The following is an 18,235-nucleotide window of genomic DNA, read 5'->3' on the forward strand; positions in this document are numbered from 1 at the left end:
GAGGTTTTAATTGACTTGTTTGGTTCACGTTTCCAGGGTCCTTTGTGATGACAGTTACGTCACTGGACAAGGATGACCCTAAAACAGCCAATGGGATGCTCCGATACAAGATTATATCTCAGAATCCTGAAAACCCCTCCTCCAACATGTTCACAATCAACAACAAGACAGGAGGAATCATCACTGTGGCTGCAGGGCTAGACAGAGAGGTGTGTGTGTCAATGTGTTTCAATGTGTTTCAATGCTTTTATGATTGTGTGTTCACAATATAGACTGTCTATATTATACGCTGTAACATGGACCTGTTGTCTTCCTTCTTCCAGAAAGTTCCTCAGTACACGTTAATCATCCAGGCTACTGACATGGAGGGGAACCCAACCTATGGCCTGTCTAACACAGCTACGGCTATCATCAGGATCACTGACGTCAATGATAACCCCCCGGAGTTCACCGCTGACAAAGTAAGTCACAGACAGACAAACAGACATACTGACAGATAGACATACACACACACGAATGTGCACACACAGATGCATACAGACATACAATACACGAACACGTACAAACAGACACACACACTTTCTCTCTCAAACACAGGGGGGAAAAAACACAGAATATGTTTTTTCAAATAAACCAAATGTTTTATCATAAGAGACTATCTTTCTCCTATTATTGAGCAATATTTTCATCTTTCACTCCCGCCTCTCTCTTTCACTTCCCCTCGCTCTGTAGTTCTATGGAGAGGTGCAGGAGAACCGTGTGAATGTGATCGTAGCTAATCTGACAGTAACAGATAAGGACCAGCCCCACAGTGCAGCCTGGAGTACTGTGTACAGGATCACAGCTGGAGACCCCACTGGACGCTTCTCCATCCCCACTGACCTCACCACCAATGAGGGACTGGTCACTGTGGTTAAGGTATGGATTTACACAGCTCTGATGAGAAATATTTCCAATGTATTTTATTATGAATGGAAAATGAACTTTTACAGCATATACCTGTATATACATGCAGACAAAGAGACAGAGATACAGCACAGACTTATTCTACATTTTGTTGTGTTATAGCCTGAATGCAAAATTGATTAAATATATGTTTTTCTTACCCATCTACACATGAAGTGAAAACATGTTTTTTGGCATTTTTGCAAATGTATTGAAAATTAAATACAGAAATATCTAATTTACATAAGTATTCACATCCCTGAGTAAATATGTGTTAGAATCACATTTGGCAGTGATTACAGCTGTGAGTCTTTATGGGTAAGTCTCTAAGAGCTTTGCAAACCTGGATTATACAATGTTTGCACATTAATCTTTGAAAAATTCTTCAAGCTCTGTCAAGTTGGTTGTTGATCATTGCTAGACAGCCATTTCCAAGTCTTGCCATAGATTTTAAAGCTGATTTAAGTCAAAACTGTAACTAGGCCACTCAAGAACATTTAATGTCATCTTGGTAAGCAACTCCAGTGTACTGTATATTTTGCCTTGTATTTTAGGTTATTGACCTGCTGAATTTCTCTCCCAGTGTCTGTTGGCAAGCAGACTGAAGCAGATTTTCCTTTAGGTTTTTTCCTGTGCTTAGCTCTATTCCATGTCTTTTTAATCATAAAAAAAACTCCCCAGACCTTGGCAAGCATACCCATAACATCATGCAGCCACCACCATGCTTAAAAATATGAAGAGTGGTACTCAGTAATGTGTTACGTTAGATTTGGTGAAATCGCTTAGTGGTTTCCTTCATGGTGAAATACCTTAGCGGTTTCCTTCATGGTGAAATACCTTAGCGGTTTCCTTCATGGTGAAATCGCTTATTGGTTTCCTTCATGGTGAAATACCTTAGTGGTTTCCTTCATGGTGAAATACCTTAGCGGTTTCCTTCATGGTGAAATCGCTTAGTGGTTTCCTTCATGGTGAAATACCTTTGTGGTTTCCTTCATGGTGAAATACCTTAGTGGTTTCCTTCATGTTGAAATACCTTAGCGGTTTCCTTCATGGTGAAATCGCTTAGCGGTTTCCTTCATGGTGAAATACCTTAGCGGTTCCCTTCATGGTGAAATCGCTTAGCGGTTTCCTTCATGGTGAAATACCTTAGCGGTTCCCTTCATGGTGAAATACCTTAGCGGTTTCCTTCATGGTGAAATACCTTAGCGGTTTCCTTCATGGTGAAATACCTTAGCGGTTTCCTTCATGGTGAAATCGCTTAGCGGTTTCCTTCATGGTGAAATCGCTTAGCGGTTTCCTTCATGGTGAAATACCTTAGCGGTTTCCTTCATGGTGAAATACCTTAGCGGTTTCCTTCATGGTGAAATACCTTAGTGGTTTCCTTCATGGTGAAATACCTTAGCGGTTTCCTTCATGGTGAAATACCTTAGCGGTTTCCTTCATGGTGAAATACCTTAGTGGTTTCCTTCATGGTGAAATACCTTAGTGGTTTCCTTCCACTCCGGCAACTGAGTTAGGTAGGATGCCTGTGTCTTTGTAGTGAGTGGGTGGATTGATACACCATCCAAAGTGTAGTGAATAACTTCACCATGCTAAAGTGAGTCCATGCAACTTGACTTATTAAGAGCATTTTTACTCCTGAACTTATTTCGGCTTTCCATAACAAAGGGGTTGAATACTTGACTCAAGACATTTCAGATTTTCATTTTTAATTCATTTGTAAACATTTCTAAAAACAAAATTCCACTTTGACATTATGGAGTATTGTGTCAAGAAATCTCAATTGAATACATTTTAAATTCAGGCTATAACACAACAAAATGTGGAAAAAGTCAAGGGGGTTTGATTACTTTCTGAAGCCACTGTACATTACGGCTGTTTTCAAAGTGAGAGCTTTGGTATGTAAGATTTACAAACAAATTGAACTGTAAACTGCGTGGCTAACTGGTATGTGTGTATCTCTCCAGCCTATAGACTATGAGGTGAGTCGTTCCTTCGTGCTGACGGTACTGGCTGAGAACGAGGTTTCCCTGGCCCGTGGTATCCACCTGCCCCGTCAGTCCACCGCCACCGTGTCTGTACGCATCACAGACGTCAACGAGAGCCCAGAGTTCTCCCCCAACCCCAAAGTCATCAAACTAGAGGAGGGGCTACCGGGCGGCTCGCTACTCACCACCTTTACAGCACAGGACCCTGACAGATACATGCAACAGAACATACGGTAAATAGATGAGAGAGGGATCAGCATTGGCATGTTAGCTAATATATATATTTTTAAAACTTTTATTTAACTAGGCAAGTCAGATAATTAAGAACAAATTCTTATTTACGACAGCCTAGGAGCAGTGGGTTAACAGCCTTGTTCAAGGGCAAAACGAAAGATTTTTACCTTGTCAGCTCACCAACGGGGGCGGGGCTTAGTAAAGGGTCAATTGTGTACTGTCATCTCATTGGTTGATTTTAAGGTACGCCAAGGTGTTCGACCCTGCTAATTGGCTGAAGATAGACCCTGTAAACGGTCGGATATCCACCATCGCTGTGCTGGACAGAGAGTCTCCATATGTGAAGAATAACCTCTACAACATCACATTCATGGCCACTGACAATGGTGAGAGTGCGGGTGGACCTGTACTGTTTTTGGAACTTACAGTGTATATCTGTGTGGGGTACTCATGCAGAGAAGCACTTAGAGCTAAATCTCACTATTCACATCAATTCAATTAAATTACAATCCATTTAGTTTGACTCACTTTCTTGGCGCGATAAGATAAATATCTTGCCCCCCCCCCCCCCCAAAAAAAAGAAAGGAAAATATCAGATGACAATGGAAGTACTACTACAGAAAATTATATGTATACACATGAGCACACAAGTTAGTGTTCACATACACAGACTCTAAAAACACCACTCACGCACAGAAAGCCCCTGCTGCGTCTCAGCACAATCCTGACTGAGCTCTTCATTGTGCTTTTGGCAAATACACACACACACACACACACACACACACACACACACACACACACACACACACACACACACACACACACACACACACACACACAGGTCAGCTGTGTATCTCAGGCAGCCTCCCTAACATACTGATTTCCCTCTCCCTCATTCCCTTATTCACCCTCCTGGTGTGTTTGATCATACATTTCTCTCATCTCGTATTTAGGAGGTTAGTTTCACTGAAGTCATATGTAGCTGTTGACGGAGTGTTGTTTTAAGACATTTGAGTGTTGCAATATGGTTTGGCGTGTGACATAATATTATGTATGACAGCATGAATCCTGTTTGGTATGAGTGCTGTAATGTGCCTGTAATGTGTTCCTTTTAACATATAGTTCAGTACAGTATCTATGTTGCACCAAACATTGTTTAATTATTCCTGTCTATGTAAGGTGCCATTTTCTTCACTTTGCTTATCTCACTAGTCTCTCCATCTCTCTTTCCTCCATCCCTTTATCCTCCCTCTCTCAGGCATCCCCCCAGCCAGTGGTACAGGTACATTACAGATGTACCTGTTGGACATAAATGACAATGCTCCTCGTGTCTTCCCTCCGGAGGTGGAGATGTGTGAGAAGCCTGAGCCCAACACCATCAACATCACCGCTAGTGACCCCGATCTGACCCCTAATGCCGGCCCCTTCGCCTTCGAACTGGCCAAGCGGCCGGCAGATGCACGCAGGAACTGGACCCTCACACGCCTCAATGGTTAGTCTGTCTGCTTTTTCCCCTCTTTTGCTCCATTTCTCAACTGAATTGAATTCAAAAATGTTTTATTGGCATGACTAAATAACTTGTTGAACATTCTCCCCCATCTCGCTCTCTTTCTTTCTTTATCCTTCCCTCTATTACTCTCCCTTGCTCTCTCTCTCTCTCACTCTTATTTCCTGTCTTTGTCTCTAAAACTCTCAACCTCCATCTGTAACTCCCCACAAACTCTCTTTTCCTCCCCACCTCTCTCTCTCTTCCCCCTCTCTCTCCCTTCCCCCCTCTCTCTCTTTCTCTCTTCTCCTCCCCCTCTCTCTCTCTGTGTGTCCCTTATCCCAGGTGAATATGCTCAGATCAGGCTGCGGATAGGTTTTCTGGAGAGTGGTATCTACGAGGTTCCTATCATCATCACAGACTCAGGCAACCTGCCCATGTCCAATACATCCTACCTACAGGTCAAGGTGTGTCAGTGTGATCACCATGGAGACTGCGTGGACATGGAACGCATCATCGCAGCAGGGCTGGGCACTGGAGCCATCATCGCAATCCTCATCTGTATCATCATACTGCTAGGTGAGTCTGGGTATACAGGCTAAGACAGGCTTACCCACACACTCAAGCAGACTTGCACACACCAACACTAACAGCACACATCCCCTGCCTTTTCTCCCACATTCTCCTATCTGGGTATTTTTATAGCTCCAGTACTTTTAGTTATACTGTAGGTACATAATTGTACCCCAGTACATACGTCAGATAATACCTTTCTCTAGTGATGGAGAAATTAAGTTTCCTGAAGCATCGAGATTTTCCAACCAATTGTGTCGAAACATGTTCATTACGAGGCTTTGATCAACATAGTGTACACTAGCAGCACCTCCCGATCAAAATCATTTAGAGCAGCCAAATTATTATAGATGACATCCCATAGCGTGTGCGCAGCGTGGCCTTTTTTTCTAATACCAAACCAATACCAAACCAATTAGTTGGTTGTTCGACCAAACAAATCTTCAGAGGCCATTGATCATGTGCTTCTGATAAAAGGATACAGGCATCGGCACACTGCTTCAAAGTACACTGCTTAGCAATGTTGACGCATGCCTCGGGAACTCCAGCATCAAATGTAACATCACTACCTTTCTCGACAGCCTTCATATGTGACCAACTGGCTCGATTCGGACTTATGTAACAACATTTTCAATGGAGTTTTTTACATTGGATTAAAGTAGAGACTCAGAGTTAGAAAATGTTATGTCATACACTACAGTTGAGGAACAATGGGAAAGTATTTCTACTTTGAAAGTTGATAAGGGTGTAACCTCACTTTTGAGAAAATCGCCCTTGAATGTTTTGGTACCTACTAGAGAGCACTTCTTTATCTACACCCATTCAGCATCACTCATATCCTTTTAATCTTTAGCCCCACCCATCTCTTTAAGGATTCACATGTGAGGCTATGTACTAAACAACCAAAAATGTCAAGACTAAAGGCTGACTTATACTACGGGTATGTTCTTAAATTTGTGCCAGAGTGTGCTCTGGGCGTTCGTTATCTCAGAGCATTGTCAGATTGCTCTCTCTGAGAGTTCAGAGCGCACACTGGACGCTCTGGCCTAACAACAGCAGTCAAGCACCCAAGCTAACTAGCTAACGTTGGCTAGCTTGCTAGCTATTTCCAGACACAAATGAGAGAAGAGCTCACTCTGACCATTTTACTCCCCCTAGCAGAGCTGGTTAGGCTGTTTTTATGTTATCCAGAGCGTTGGTGACTGCAACTGTGCTGCTGGCAACAATTTAATTACGTTTTTTTGGCAACGTTTACTGACACCGGCCATTTTCATCGGGTGTTGAGCGTTCGTAAATTTGTCAGTTATTCGTCAGTGAGCTCTGGCACACTCAAACAGGAGTGCTCTGAAATCAGAGTTGATAGCCAGAGTGAATTTATCAGCTACGTCTAACGACAGTTATCGCAGTAACATCATAAACATGGTATTGAAATAGTTACTTGCATAGCGGAGTCTTTTGTTTAGATCTGTAGCTAGCTAGCTAAACAATTAACCATAATCCCAACTCATAACGTTACTGCACTGCATGAATATGCAGGTAGCTAACCAACCAGGTTCAATGTTTGCTAGTTATAGCCTAATGTTAGCTAGCAATGCCAATGGCTCTGAAATACAAATAATATTACTACACAGATCATACAAGTAACGTTAGCTTGCTAGCTAATAGTACACTTTAACTTGAAATGAAAACAACTTACCCATATACAAGGATGGACGCTTCTCCCTCTTTGTCACGGATGCCATGGTTGTCCTTAGTTTGAAGATGTAATCCAGAGACAGGTGTTTCTGAGTGTTTTCTTTTCAACTCCGTCTGCATATATGTAATCAAATACCTGAATGCCAGAATTCTCTCCATCTTCTTTGCTATCATACTTCATTTGCTATCATACTCCAATTCCATTTATTTAAAAACTCGGTCCTCCAGAAAGTGGAGAGCAACAAATCAAATCAAAATCCAATTTTATTTGTCAAATGTGCAGAATACAACAGGTGTAGACCTTACAGTGAAATGCTGAATACAACAGGTGTAGATTGACCTTACAGTGAAATGCTTACTTACAAGCCCTAAACAACAATGCAGTTAAGAAAAATAAGTGTCATGAAAGTATTTACTAACATAAATGGAAGTTAAAAAAATAATTATAATAATTAAAGAGCAATAATAAAATAACAGTAACGAGGCTATATACAAGGGCTACCGCTACAGAGTCAATGTGCGGGGGCACAGATTAGTCGAGGTAATTTAGGGAATATGTACATGTAGGTAGACTTATGCAGCTCTACTACGTGATATCTTAAAAAAAAAGCAGCATTAGAAAGGATTACCTACACATACTGACCAGCTCATATTATAGACGGAAGCCAATCATGGTTAGGGGGAAGGTTGCTCGGCTTTTTTCGTGGATAAACCAACTAGGCTCATAATTGAACAATTGTATTCGTATTTACAAATGGCAAGTTTGTTATTAAGGCACATGAAAGTTCACATGTTCCAGAAGGTATTTCTGCCAAAAAAAACACATTTTGCTAAAAGAAAGGTTTACGTTAAAATGGCTCTCCGTTGAAGTAGTGACGTGCGACAGCTGCCTAGTTTCCTGAAAGAAGTCACATATAGTACCACCACAGTTACAAAGCCATTTGGTCCTGGTAGACATCAAAATGTTCCTCTACCATAGCACAGTTAAACTGGTACAACACTTCCACTCGCGGTTGGCTAAAAATAATTATCGGAAAGCCACACCCCGCCTAAGCCACAACACCAATATAATTTTCCAATGTGCCTTGTCTTTTAGACAAGGACACACAGCTGTCTTCAAACATGGAAAATCAAGCCGCTCATGAGTTCAGCAACACCTTGTGAAATGGCACAATATGCTTCTGTGGATAAAATTCAACCCACTCAATCAATTAAGCAATGCCAGCCTACCATAAACACATTTCCAATACATACAGTTCCATTTACAACCATGAAAACCAATACACTCTGATATTTTTTTTTGCTATCTGGAACCTAAAAGAGCTCTTCAGTTCTTCTAACCCCATAGGAGAACCCTTTGAAGAACCGATATAGAACCCAAAAGGGTTTTCCCTTCAACCAAAAAGGTTATCCTATGGGGACAGCCAAACAACCCCTCTGGGGAAAGAAATTCTAAGAGCACAGGCTAGCAAGAAAACCATAATATAATGTATCTATTTCTATGATGAAACATATCGATATGTAGCTATACCCAGGGGTGTCATTTTGGTTTCTTGGATTGGAATTGTGTTGAATTTTGCTTATATCACGCTATACCACAATGAACAACAAAATCTCCGCTGTGCTTTAACAGTGTCATGGATAGTGCCCTACACACTAAACAAGGCTGTTGTAAACCTAGGCTAGCTAAGGGAGTCATTTTGCCATTGCATGACCTAGGTTTTTCCTGAAATGACACCACTGGATATTCCACCAAGATTTTGATAAAAACCAACCAGCTAGATTGTTTCTTACCTTTTCAGAAGAGTTGCAGTGTTGTGGGATTGTGGCGTAGGGTGCTAAACACCTTGACAAGTTCCTTGTCTTTTCGGAGACTATATTCCAAAAAATTCACTGCCCCCCTTCCCTCTTGGCTCTATTGCATCCAATGTCCCCCTCTGTGGTTGCTGGTTTGAAACAAGGAACTCAATAATGTCCATAATCATAGTCAAATACATGCGATTTCTTGCCAGCTACCTATCATGAATTAGTGTTGACAGCGATGTTCCCATAGCACATCAAACTAGTTTTTCTTTACACAGTGCAGTGTATTTAAAATTCTCTTTGCTTGATCGGTGCCTAGCAAATCATTTGGTACTATCAATAGCATTCCTCCAGATAGAATACCCAGCTTTAATGCAGGCCTGGTCTGCGTTAGCATTGGACCTTACACATAACTTTCGACAATGGGGGAAAAAAGGCTGCATCTACACTCTCTTTCTATGAACTAACCTGAATAAAAATAGGTGTGGCATGTCAAGAAGCTGATTAAACAGGAAAGTAACTGGAATTTTGCAACCCTACCTGCAAGTGACATTCTACTGGCTTGCAAAGTGATTTCTAAATCCTATTGGAATCCAGCCATAGTTAGGATAAAGTTGGAATGGTTTTGTTTCTCTTTTGGTGAAATTGTATTAACAGCTCATCTATTTACATCATCGTATGTACACTTTAAAGCGGTATAAATATGCATTCAAAACAGCATTGAATATTACATCGGTTAGTTTAATGTGTTCTTGATTGAAACAATAAAAAATAACCTAAAACAAAAGACATGGAAAACATGTTAAAAATGTACTTTGTTAAAAAAGCTATCTTCGGTTCTTTGTACGGGAACGGGGTATCCTTATCAAAAACGCTTCCTCCTGCTCTTCCGAATCAACTCCGTACCCATCCACCGGGGCCCGGAGGAGACTCCTCCCCTAGGCGCATCGCCCTAGGTGCCACAGCGCTGACAGTCCATTACCGCCAGGACCTTAGGGGTGGTGGGGGACCCTTCTTCTGGGGTCTATACCCCATTTCATTCGTACCACCCCAAGGCTTCAGTGTCTACCAAAGCCACTACCTGGTGGGTAGTCTCTACTTGTTTTCCTACCAACAGTGCATCTGTAAGGGAAGGGGGGTGAGCCAGAGCTTGGTGAAGCCCTGCGGTGGGATATAGGCCTTCGACCCACCTCATATAGCACGAGCTGAACAGTTGGAATACAGTGCATCTGTAAGGGAAGGGGGGTGAGCCAGAGCTTGGTGAAGCCCTGCGGTGGGATATAGGCCTTCGACCCACCCCATATAGCACGAGCTGAACAGTTGGAATACAGTGCATCTGTAAGGGAAGGGGGGTGAGCCAGAGCTTGGTGAAGCCCTGCGGTGGGATATAGGCCTTCGACCCACCCCATATAGCACGAGCTGAACAGTTGGAATACAGTGCATCTGTAAGGGAAGGGGGGCAGAGCTTGGTGAAGCCCTGCGGTGGGATATAGGCCTTCGACCCACCCCATATAGCACGAGCTGAACAGTTGGAATAGTTATTCACCCGCAACCTGCATTCATAATTCATGTCAGGGTTTGGAACACTATGAGGAGTCTCAGGTAGCCATTTAAACAGAAACAACCACTTATGTAACGGGTGCAAAGAATCTGATTGGATTAGTTTCGAAAAATGTTTGTGTAGCATAAAATTAAATCAAGCAATGTACAGACAAAAACAGATACACATTTAGCAGAGAGAACAATCTATGGCTTGGGTGGCTGGAGTCTTTGACATTTTTTTGGGCCCTCTGACACCACCTGGTATATAGGTCCTGGATTTGTTTTAATTTAAACTTTATTTAAATAGACAATAAGAACAAATTCTTATTTACAATGACAGCTTACCCCAGCCAAACCTGTGACAATTGTGCGCCACCCTATGGGACTCCCAATCACGGCTGGATGCGATACTGCCTGGGTTCAAAACAGGGATGCCCCTTGCACTTAGACCGATGCACGATTCGGGAGCCCATGGCAAGGAGCTAAGCCCCAGTGATGTACTGCGCCGTACTCACCACCCTCTGTAGCATCTTACGGTCAAGTGCCTTGCAGTTGCCGTACCTAGCGATGATGCAGCCAGTCAAGATGCTCTCAATGGTGCAGCTGTAGAACTTTTTGAGGAACTGAGGGCCCATGCCAAATCTTTGACCCACACGTCTACAGCCCCATGATGTAGATGGGGTGTGCTCACCCCTTCATTTCTTGTAGTCCACTATCAGCTCCTTTGTCTTGCTGACGTTGAGGGAGAGGTTGTTGTCCTGGAACCACACTGCCTGCCAGGTCTCTGACCTCCTCTCTGTAGACTGCCTCATCGTCGTCTGTGATCAGTCCTACCACCGTCATGTTGTCAGCAAACTTGATGATGGTGTTGGAGTTGTGCCACGCAGTTCTAGCTGAACAGTTAGTACAGGAAGGGACTAAGCACACACCCCTGGGGGGCCCCCGTGTTGATGGTTAGAGCGGTGGATGTGTTGTTAACTATCCTCACCGCCTGAGAGCAGGATTCAGTTGCAGAGGGAGGTATTCAGACCCAGGGTCTTGAGGTTGGTGATGAGCTTGGAGTGGACTATGGTGTTGAATCAGAGCTGTAGTAAATGAACAGCATTCTTACATAGGTATTCCCTTTGTGTAGGTGTTTGAGGGCAGTATGGCGTTCAATAGAGATTCCATCATCTGTGGATGTGTTGGGGTGGTATGCGAATTGGAGTGGGTCCAGGGTGTCTTGAATGATGATGCTGTGAGCCATGACCACCCTTTCAAAGCATTTCATGGTTATAAATGTGAGTGCTACAGGACGTTATTAATTTAGGCAGGTTACCTTGGTGTTCTTTGGCATGGGAACTATGGTGGTCTGCTTGAAACAAGTCAGTATTACAGACCAGATAAGGGATAGGTTGAATATGTTAGTGAAGACACTTGCCAGCTGGTCAGCACATGCTCTGAGTACTCATCCTGGTATTCCATCTGGCCCTGTGGCCTTGCGAATATTAACCTGTTTAATCCTGTCTAAACTGGTGGAGGGGGGTTACTACTAAATTACAGATTTTTAAAAAAGAAGTTCATACCAAGGATCATTTTGCTATTTGATTGTGAATTTTATGACCGATTGAAGTATCAAAAAAATATATAAATAATTTATTTGATGAAAAATTGTACCGCTATAAGCCCATACAAACGCATTGAATAACAGATTCACTACATGGAACAACAGATAGTCCCCCCCAAACAAATCTAACGGAAGTTTGTTCTGAGGTGTCTATTTTTTACATGTTTTTAACCCCATATTTTGGTCACTAAACAGTCTCCATATATTCAGTACTCCCATTAACTTTTTGGACTGGTACTAGGGAACCTTCAGACGAGTCTTGTGAGGCCTGACATGTACGTGTTTGTGAGAGTCTCGCCTTTACACAGAGGGGTCATATTGTGTAGCCCAAACTGTGAGGATGCTACAAACAGAAATTTGCAAATCGGCTGTACCAACTGTACCAAGTGTCATCTTTCCATAGAGAGACCATAATAGTTTGTAGGCCAAACCATTCGGATGCTACAGACGATTGTGTGAGAACACCAATTTTCAGGATGTCTCATGGTCTGACAAACACTCTCTAGCTCTGTCACCTTTCACCACAGGTGCAGAAGTGTTATATAAGCGGATGCGGTGGATTGAGACACATCCAATGCCAAAGAGCAGATATGCTACATGACCAAAAGTATGTGGACACCTGCTAGTCGAACATCTCATTCCAAAGTCATGGGCATTAATATGGAGTTGGTCCCACATTTGCTGCTATAACAGCTCAACTCTTATGGGAAGGCTTTCCACTAGATGTTGGAACATTGCTGCAGGGACTTGCTTCCATTCAGCCACACAAGCATTAGTGGGGTTGGGACATTAGGCCTGGCTCGTAGTCGGTGTTCCAATTCATCCCAATGGTTTTCGATGGGGTTGAGGTCAGGGCTCTGTCCAGTCAAGTTCTTCCACACCGATCTCGACAAACCATTTCTGTATGGACCTCGCTTTGTGCACAGGGGCATTGTCATGCTGGAACAGGAAAAGGCCTTCCCCAAACTGTTGCCATAAAGTTGGAAACACAGAATGAATGTCATTGAATGCTGTAGCATTAAGATTCCCCTTCACTGGAACTAAGGGGTCTAGCCCAAACCATGAAAAACAGCCCCAGACCATTTTTCCTCCTCCACCAAGATGTACAGTTGGCACTATGCATTCGGGCAGGTAGCATTGTCCTTGCATCAGCCAAACCCAGATTCGTCCGTCGTTTCCACTGCTTCAGCTTTCAATGGCGACAGGTTTTACACCACTCAAGCCGACACAGGGTGGCATCCTATGACAGTGCCACGTTGAAAGTCACTGAGCTCTTCAGTTAGGCCATTCTCCTGCCAATGTTTGTCTATGGAGATTGCCAGGCTGTGTGCTCAATTTTATACACCTGTCCGCAACGGTTGTGGCTGATTCCACTAATCTGAAGGGCTGTCCACGTAATTTTCGACATATCAGGCCAGGTAGTCCTGAGGCATGTCCTAGGGCTCAGGTCCTATGGTAGGGGAGAGGGAGAGAGAGAGAATTAGAGGGAGTATACTTAAATTCACACAGGAAAAGACAGAATAATTACACCACATATAACAGACTGACCCTAGCCCCCTGCCACATAGACTATTGCAGCATAGATACTGGAGGCTGAGACGGATGGGTCGGGGACGCTGTGGCCCAGTCCGTCGATACCCCCGGACAGGTCCATCCACTTTGCCAAAGCACAGCCCCCACACCACTAGAGGGATATCAATAGACCACCAATTTACTACCCTGAGACAAGGCTGAGTATAGCCTACAAAGATCTCCTCCACCGCACGAGCCCGAGAGGGCGCAAAACCAGACAGAAAGATCACGTCTGTGACTCAACCCACTCAAGTGACGCACCCCTCCCAGGGACGGCATGGTAAGCCAGTGACTCAACCCCTGTAATTGGGTCAGAGGCAGAGAATCCCAGTGGAGAGAGGGGAGCCAGCCATGCAGAGACGGCAAGGGTGGTTCATCACTCCAGTGCCTTGCCGTTCACCTTCGCACCCCTGGGCCAGACTACATTCAAATATAGGACCTACTGAAGAGATAAGTCTTCAGTAAAGACTTAAAGGTCGAGACTAGGGATGATGATGTATCGGTGAACATATCGAAATCGGACGATATTAGCTAAAAATGCTAGCATCGGTATTGTCCGATATCTAGTTTAACGGCCGATGTCTAGTTTAACGCCCGATGTACAAAACCGATGTCAAAGATGACGTGCATCTATGTAACGTAGGTACACGATGTAATGGCGCCACGTAAAATGTTGCGCTATACATGCAACACAGCATTCCTAAACTAGCCCACAAGGACTGCTGTGTGGATCTAGCAGTCGTTTGAAAGAGTAACAAAATTTCAGCTCCACAACTCAAAGGCAAAATACATTAAAGCCAAGATAATGGAATTCATTGCCCTTGACAATCAACCGTTCTCTGTCATTTACATTACATTTTACATTTAAGTCATTTAGCAGACGCTCTTATCCAGAGCGACTTACAAATTGGTGCTTTCACCTTATGACATCCAGTGGAACAGCCACTTTACAATAGTGCATCTAGGTCTTTTAAGGGGGGAGGGGAGAAGGATTACTTTATCCTATCCTAGGTATTCCTTAAAGAGGTGGGGTTTCAGGTGTCTCCGGAAGGTGGTGATTGACTCCGCTGTCCTGGCGTCGTGAGGGAGTTTGTTCCACCATTGGGGGGCCAGAGCAGCGAACAGTTTTGACTGGGCTGAGCGGGAACTGTACTTCCTCAGTGGTAGGGAGGCGAGCAGGCCAGAGGTGGATGAACGCAGTGCCCTTGTTTGGGTGTAGGGCCTGATCAGAGCCTGGAGGTAGTGAGGTGCCGTTCCCCTCACAGCTCCGTAGGCAAGCACCATGGTCTTGTAGCGGATGCGAGCTTCAACTGGAAGCCAGTGGAGAGAGCGGAGGAGCGGGGTGACGTGAGAGAACTTGGGAAGGTTGAACACCAGACGGGCTGCGGCGTTCTGGATGAGTTGTAGGGTTTAATGGCACAGGCAGGGAGCCCAGCCAACAGCGAGTTGCAGTAATCCAGACGGGAGATGACAAGTGCCTGGATTAGGACCTGCGCCGCTTCCTGTGTGAGGCAGGGTCGTACTCTGCGGATGTTGTAGAGCATGAACCTACAGGAACGGGCCACCGCCTTGATGTTATTTGAGAACGACAGGGTGTTGTCCAGGATCACGCCAAGGTTCTTAGCGCTCTGGGACGAGGACACAATGGAGTTGTCAACCGTGATGGCGAGATCATGGAACGGGCAGTCCTTCCCGGGAGGAAGAGCAGCTCCGTCTTGCCGAGGTTCAGCTTGAGGTGATGATCCGTCATCCACACTGATATGTCTGCCAGACATGCAGAGATGCGATTCGCCACCTGGTCGTCAGAAGGGGGAAAAGGAGAAGATTAATTGTGTGTCGTCTGCATAGCAATGATAGGAGAGACCATGTGAGGTTATGACAGAGCCAAGTGACTTGGTGTATAGCGAGAATAGGAGAGGGCCTAGAACAGAGCCCTGGGGGACACCAGTGGTGAGAGCACGTGGTGAGGAGACGGATTCTCGCCACGACACCTGGTAGGAGCGACCTGTCAGGTAGGACGCAATCCAAGCGTGGGCCGCGCCGGAGATGCCCAACTCGGAGAGGGTGGAGAGGAGGATCTGATGGTTCACAGTATCGAAGGCAGCCGATAGGTCTAGAAGGATGAGAGCAGAGGAGAGAGAGTTAGCTTTAGCAGTGCGGAGCGCCTCCGTGATACAGAGAAGAGCAGTCTCAGTTGAATGACTAGTCTTGAAACCTGACTGATTTGGATCAAGAAGGTCATTCTGAGAGAGATAGCGGAGAGCTGGCCAAGGACGGCACGTTCAAGGGTTTTGGAGAGAAAAGAAAGAAGGGATACTGGTCTGTAGTTGTTGACATCGGAGGGATCGAGTGTAGGTTTTTTCAGAAGGGGTGCAACTCTCGCTCTCTTGAAGACGGGAGGGACGTAGCCAGCGGTCAGGGATGAGTTGATGAGCGAGGTGAGGTAAGGGAGAAGGTCACCGGAGATGGTCTGGAGAAGAGAGGAGGGGATAGGGTCAAGCGGGCAGGTTGTTGGGCGGCCGGCCGTCACAAGACGCGAGATGTCATCTGGAGAGAGAGGGAGAAAGAGGTCAGAGCACAGGGTAGGGCAGTGTGAGCAGAACCAGCGGTGTCGTTTGACTTAGCAAACGAGGATCGGATGTCGTCGACCTTCTTTTCAAAATGGTTGACGAAGTCATCTGCAGAGAGGGAGGAGGGGGGGGAGGGGGAGGAGGATTCAAGAGGGAGGAGAAGGTGGCAAAGAGCTTCCTAGGGTTAGAGGCAGATGCTTGGAATTTAGAGTGGTAGAAAGTGGCTTTAGCAGCAGAGACAGAGGAGGAAAATGTAGAGAGGAGGGAGTGAAAGGATGCCAGGTCTGCAGGGAGGCGAGTTTTCCTCCATTTCCGCTCGGCTGCCCGGAGCCCTGTTCTGTGAGCTCGCAATGAGTCGTCGAGCCACGGAGCGGGAGGGGAGGACCGAGCCGGCCTGGAGGATAGGGGACATAGAGAGTCAAAGGATGCAGAAAGGGAGGAGAGGAGGGTTGAGGAGGCAGAATCAGGAGATAGGTTGGAGAAGGTTTGAGCAGAGGGAAGAGATGATAGGATGGAAGAGGAGAGAGTAGCGGGGAGAGAGAGCGAAGGTTGGGACGGCGCGATACCCTCCGAGTAGGGGCAGTGTGGGAAGTGTTGGATGAGAGCGAGAGGGAAAAGGATACAAGGTAGTGGTCGGAGACTAGGAGGGGAGTTGCAATGAGGTTAGTGGAGGAACAGCATCTAGTAAAGATGAGGTCGAGCGTATTGCCTGCCTTGTGAGTAGGGGGAAGGTGAGAGGGTGAGGTCAAAAGAGGAGAGGAGGGAAAGAAGGAGGCAGAGAGGAATGAGTCAAAGGTAGACGTGGGGAGGTTAAAGTTGCCCAGAACTGTGAGAGGTGAGCCGTCCTCAGGAAAGGAGCTTATCAAGGCATCAAGCTCATTGATGAACTCTCCGAGGGAACCTGGAGGGCGATAAATGATAAGGATGTTAAGCTTGAAAGGGCTGGTAACTGTGACAGCATGGAATTCAAAGGAGGCGATAGACAGATGGGTAAGGGGAGAAAGAGAGAATGACCACTTGGGAGAGATGAGGATCCCGGTGCCACCACCCCGCTGACCAGAAGCTCTCGGGGTGTGCGAGAGCACGTGGGCGGACGAAGAGAGAGCAGTAGGAGTAGCGGTGTTGTCTGTGGTGATCCATGTTTCCGTCAGAGCCAAGAAGTCGAGGGACTGGAGGGAGACATAGGCTGAGATGAACTCTGTTCATGTTGTTGGCCGCAGATCGGCAGTTCCAGAGGCTACCGGAGACCTGGAACTCCACGTGGGTCGTGCGCGCTGGGACCACCAGATTAGGGTGGCTGCGGCCATGCGGTGTGGAGCGTTTGTATGGTCTGTGCAGAGAGGAGAGAACAGGGATAGACAGACACATAGTTGACAGGCTAGAGAAGAGGCTACGCTAATGCAGAGGAGATTGGAATGACAAGTGGACTACACGTCTCGAATGTTCAGAAAGTTAAGCTTACGTAGCAAGAATCTAATTGACTAAAATGATTAAAATGATAGAGTACTGCTGGGGTAGGCTAGCTGCGTTGTTGACACTACCCTAATCAAGTCGTACCGTTGAGTGTGAAGTTTCTACAATGCTGCTTATCGGGAGCTAGCTGGCTAGCTAGCAGTGTTGGTTACGTTACGTTGCGTAGGAGAACGACAATAGCTGGCTAGCTAACCTAGAAAATCGCTCTAGACTACACAATTATCTTTGAAACAAAGACGGCTATGTAGCTAGCTATGTAGCTAGCTACGATCAAACAAATCACACCGTTGGGACTGTAATGAAATGAAGTGAAAAAGTGATACTACCTGTGGAGCGACGCGGAATGCGACCGGAATGCGAAAGTTCTATTCAGTAGACGTTGGCTGGCTATTGGCTAGCTAGGAGTGTCTCCTACGTTAAGGACGACAAAATAGCTGGCTAGCTAACCTCGGTGAATTAAGATAATCACTCTAAGACTACACACTCTAAACTACACAATTATCTTGGATACGAAGACAGCAAAGACAACTATGTAGCTATCTAATACTACACTAATCAAGTCGTTCGGTTGAGTGTGATAGTTACTACAGTAGCCGGTGAACGTATGCTAGCTGCTAGGCAGATAGGAGGGCGACGAAATACGATAATAACGCAATTATCACTCTAAGACTCCACACTCTAAGCTACACAATTATCTTGGATACGAAGACAGCAAAGACAACTATGTAGCTAGCTATGTAGCTAGCTA

General features: G+C 45.2%; 1 protein-coding gene across 1 annotated transcript in view; it reads left to right on the forward strand.

Annotated features, from left to right (window-relative positions):
- Window positions 1-18,235, forward strand: part of LOC115145404 (cadherin-2-like) — a 117,610-nt gene that overhangs the window by 67,060 nt on the left and 32,315 nt on the right. The window contains exons 7-13 of the mRNA XM_029686942.2: window positions 37-209; window positions 324-461; window positions 733-918; window positions 2,913-3,166; window positions 3,411-3,553; window positions 4,426-4,659; window positions 4,999-5,232. Of these exons, the coding sequence (XP_029542802.1) occupies window positions 37-209; window positions 324-461; window positions 733-918; window positions 2,913-3,166; window positions 3,411-3,553; window positions 4,426-4,659; window positions 4,999-5,232 (1,362 nt within the window). The remainder of the gene's footprint in view (window positions 1-36; window positions 210-323; window positions 462-732; window positions 919-2,912; window positions 3,167-3,410; window positions 3,554-4,425; window positions 4,660-4,998; window positions 5,233-18,235) is intronic.

This window comes from Oncorhynchus nerka, linkage group LG17 (assembly GCF_034236695.1).
Source record: "Oncorhynchus nerka isolate Pitt River linkage group LG17, Oner_Uvic_2.0, whole genome shotgun sequence".
Taxonomy (NCBI): Eukaryota; Metazoa; Chordata; class Actinopteri; order Salmoniformes; family Salmonidae; genus Oncorhynchus; species Oncorhynchus nerka.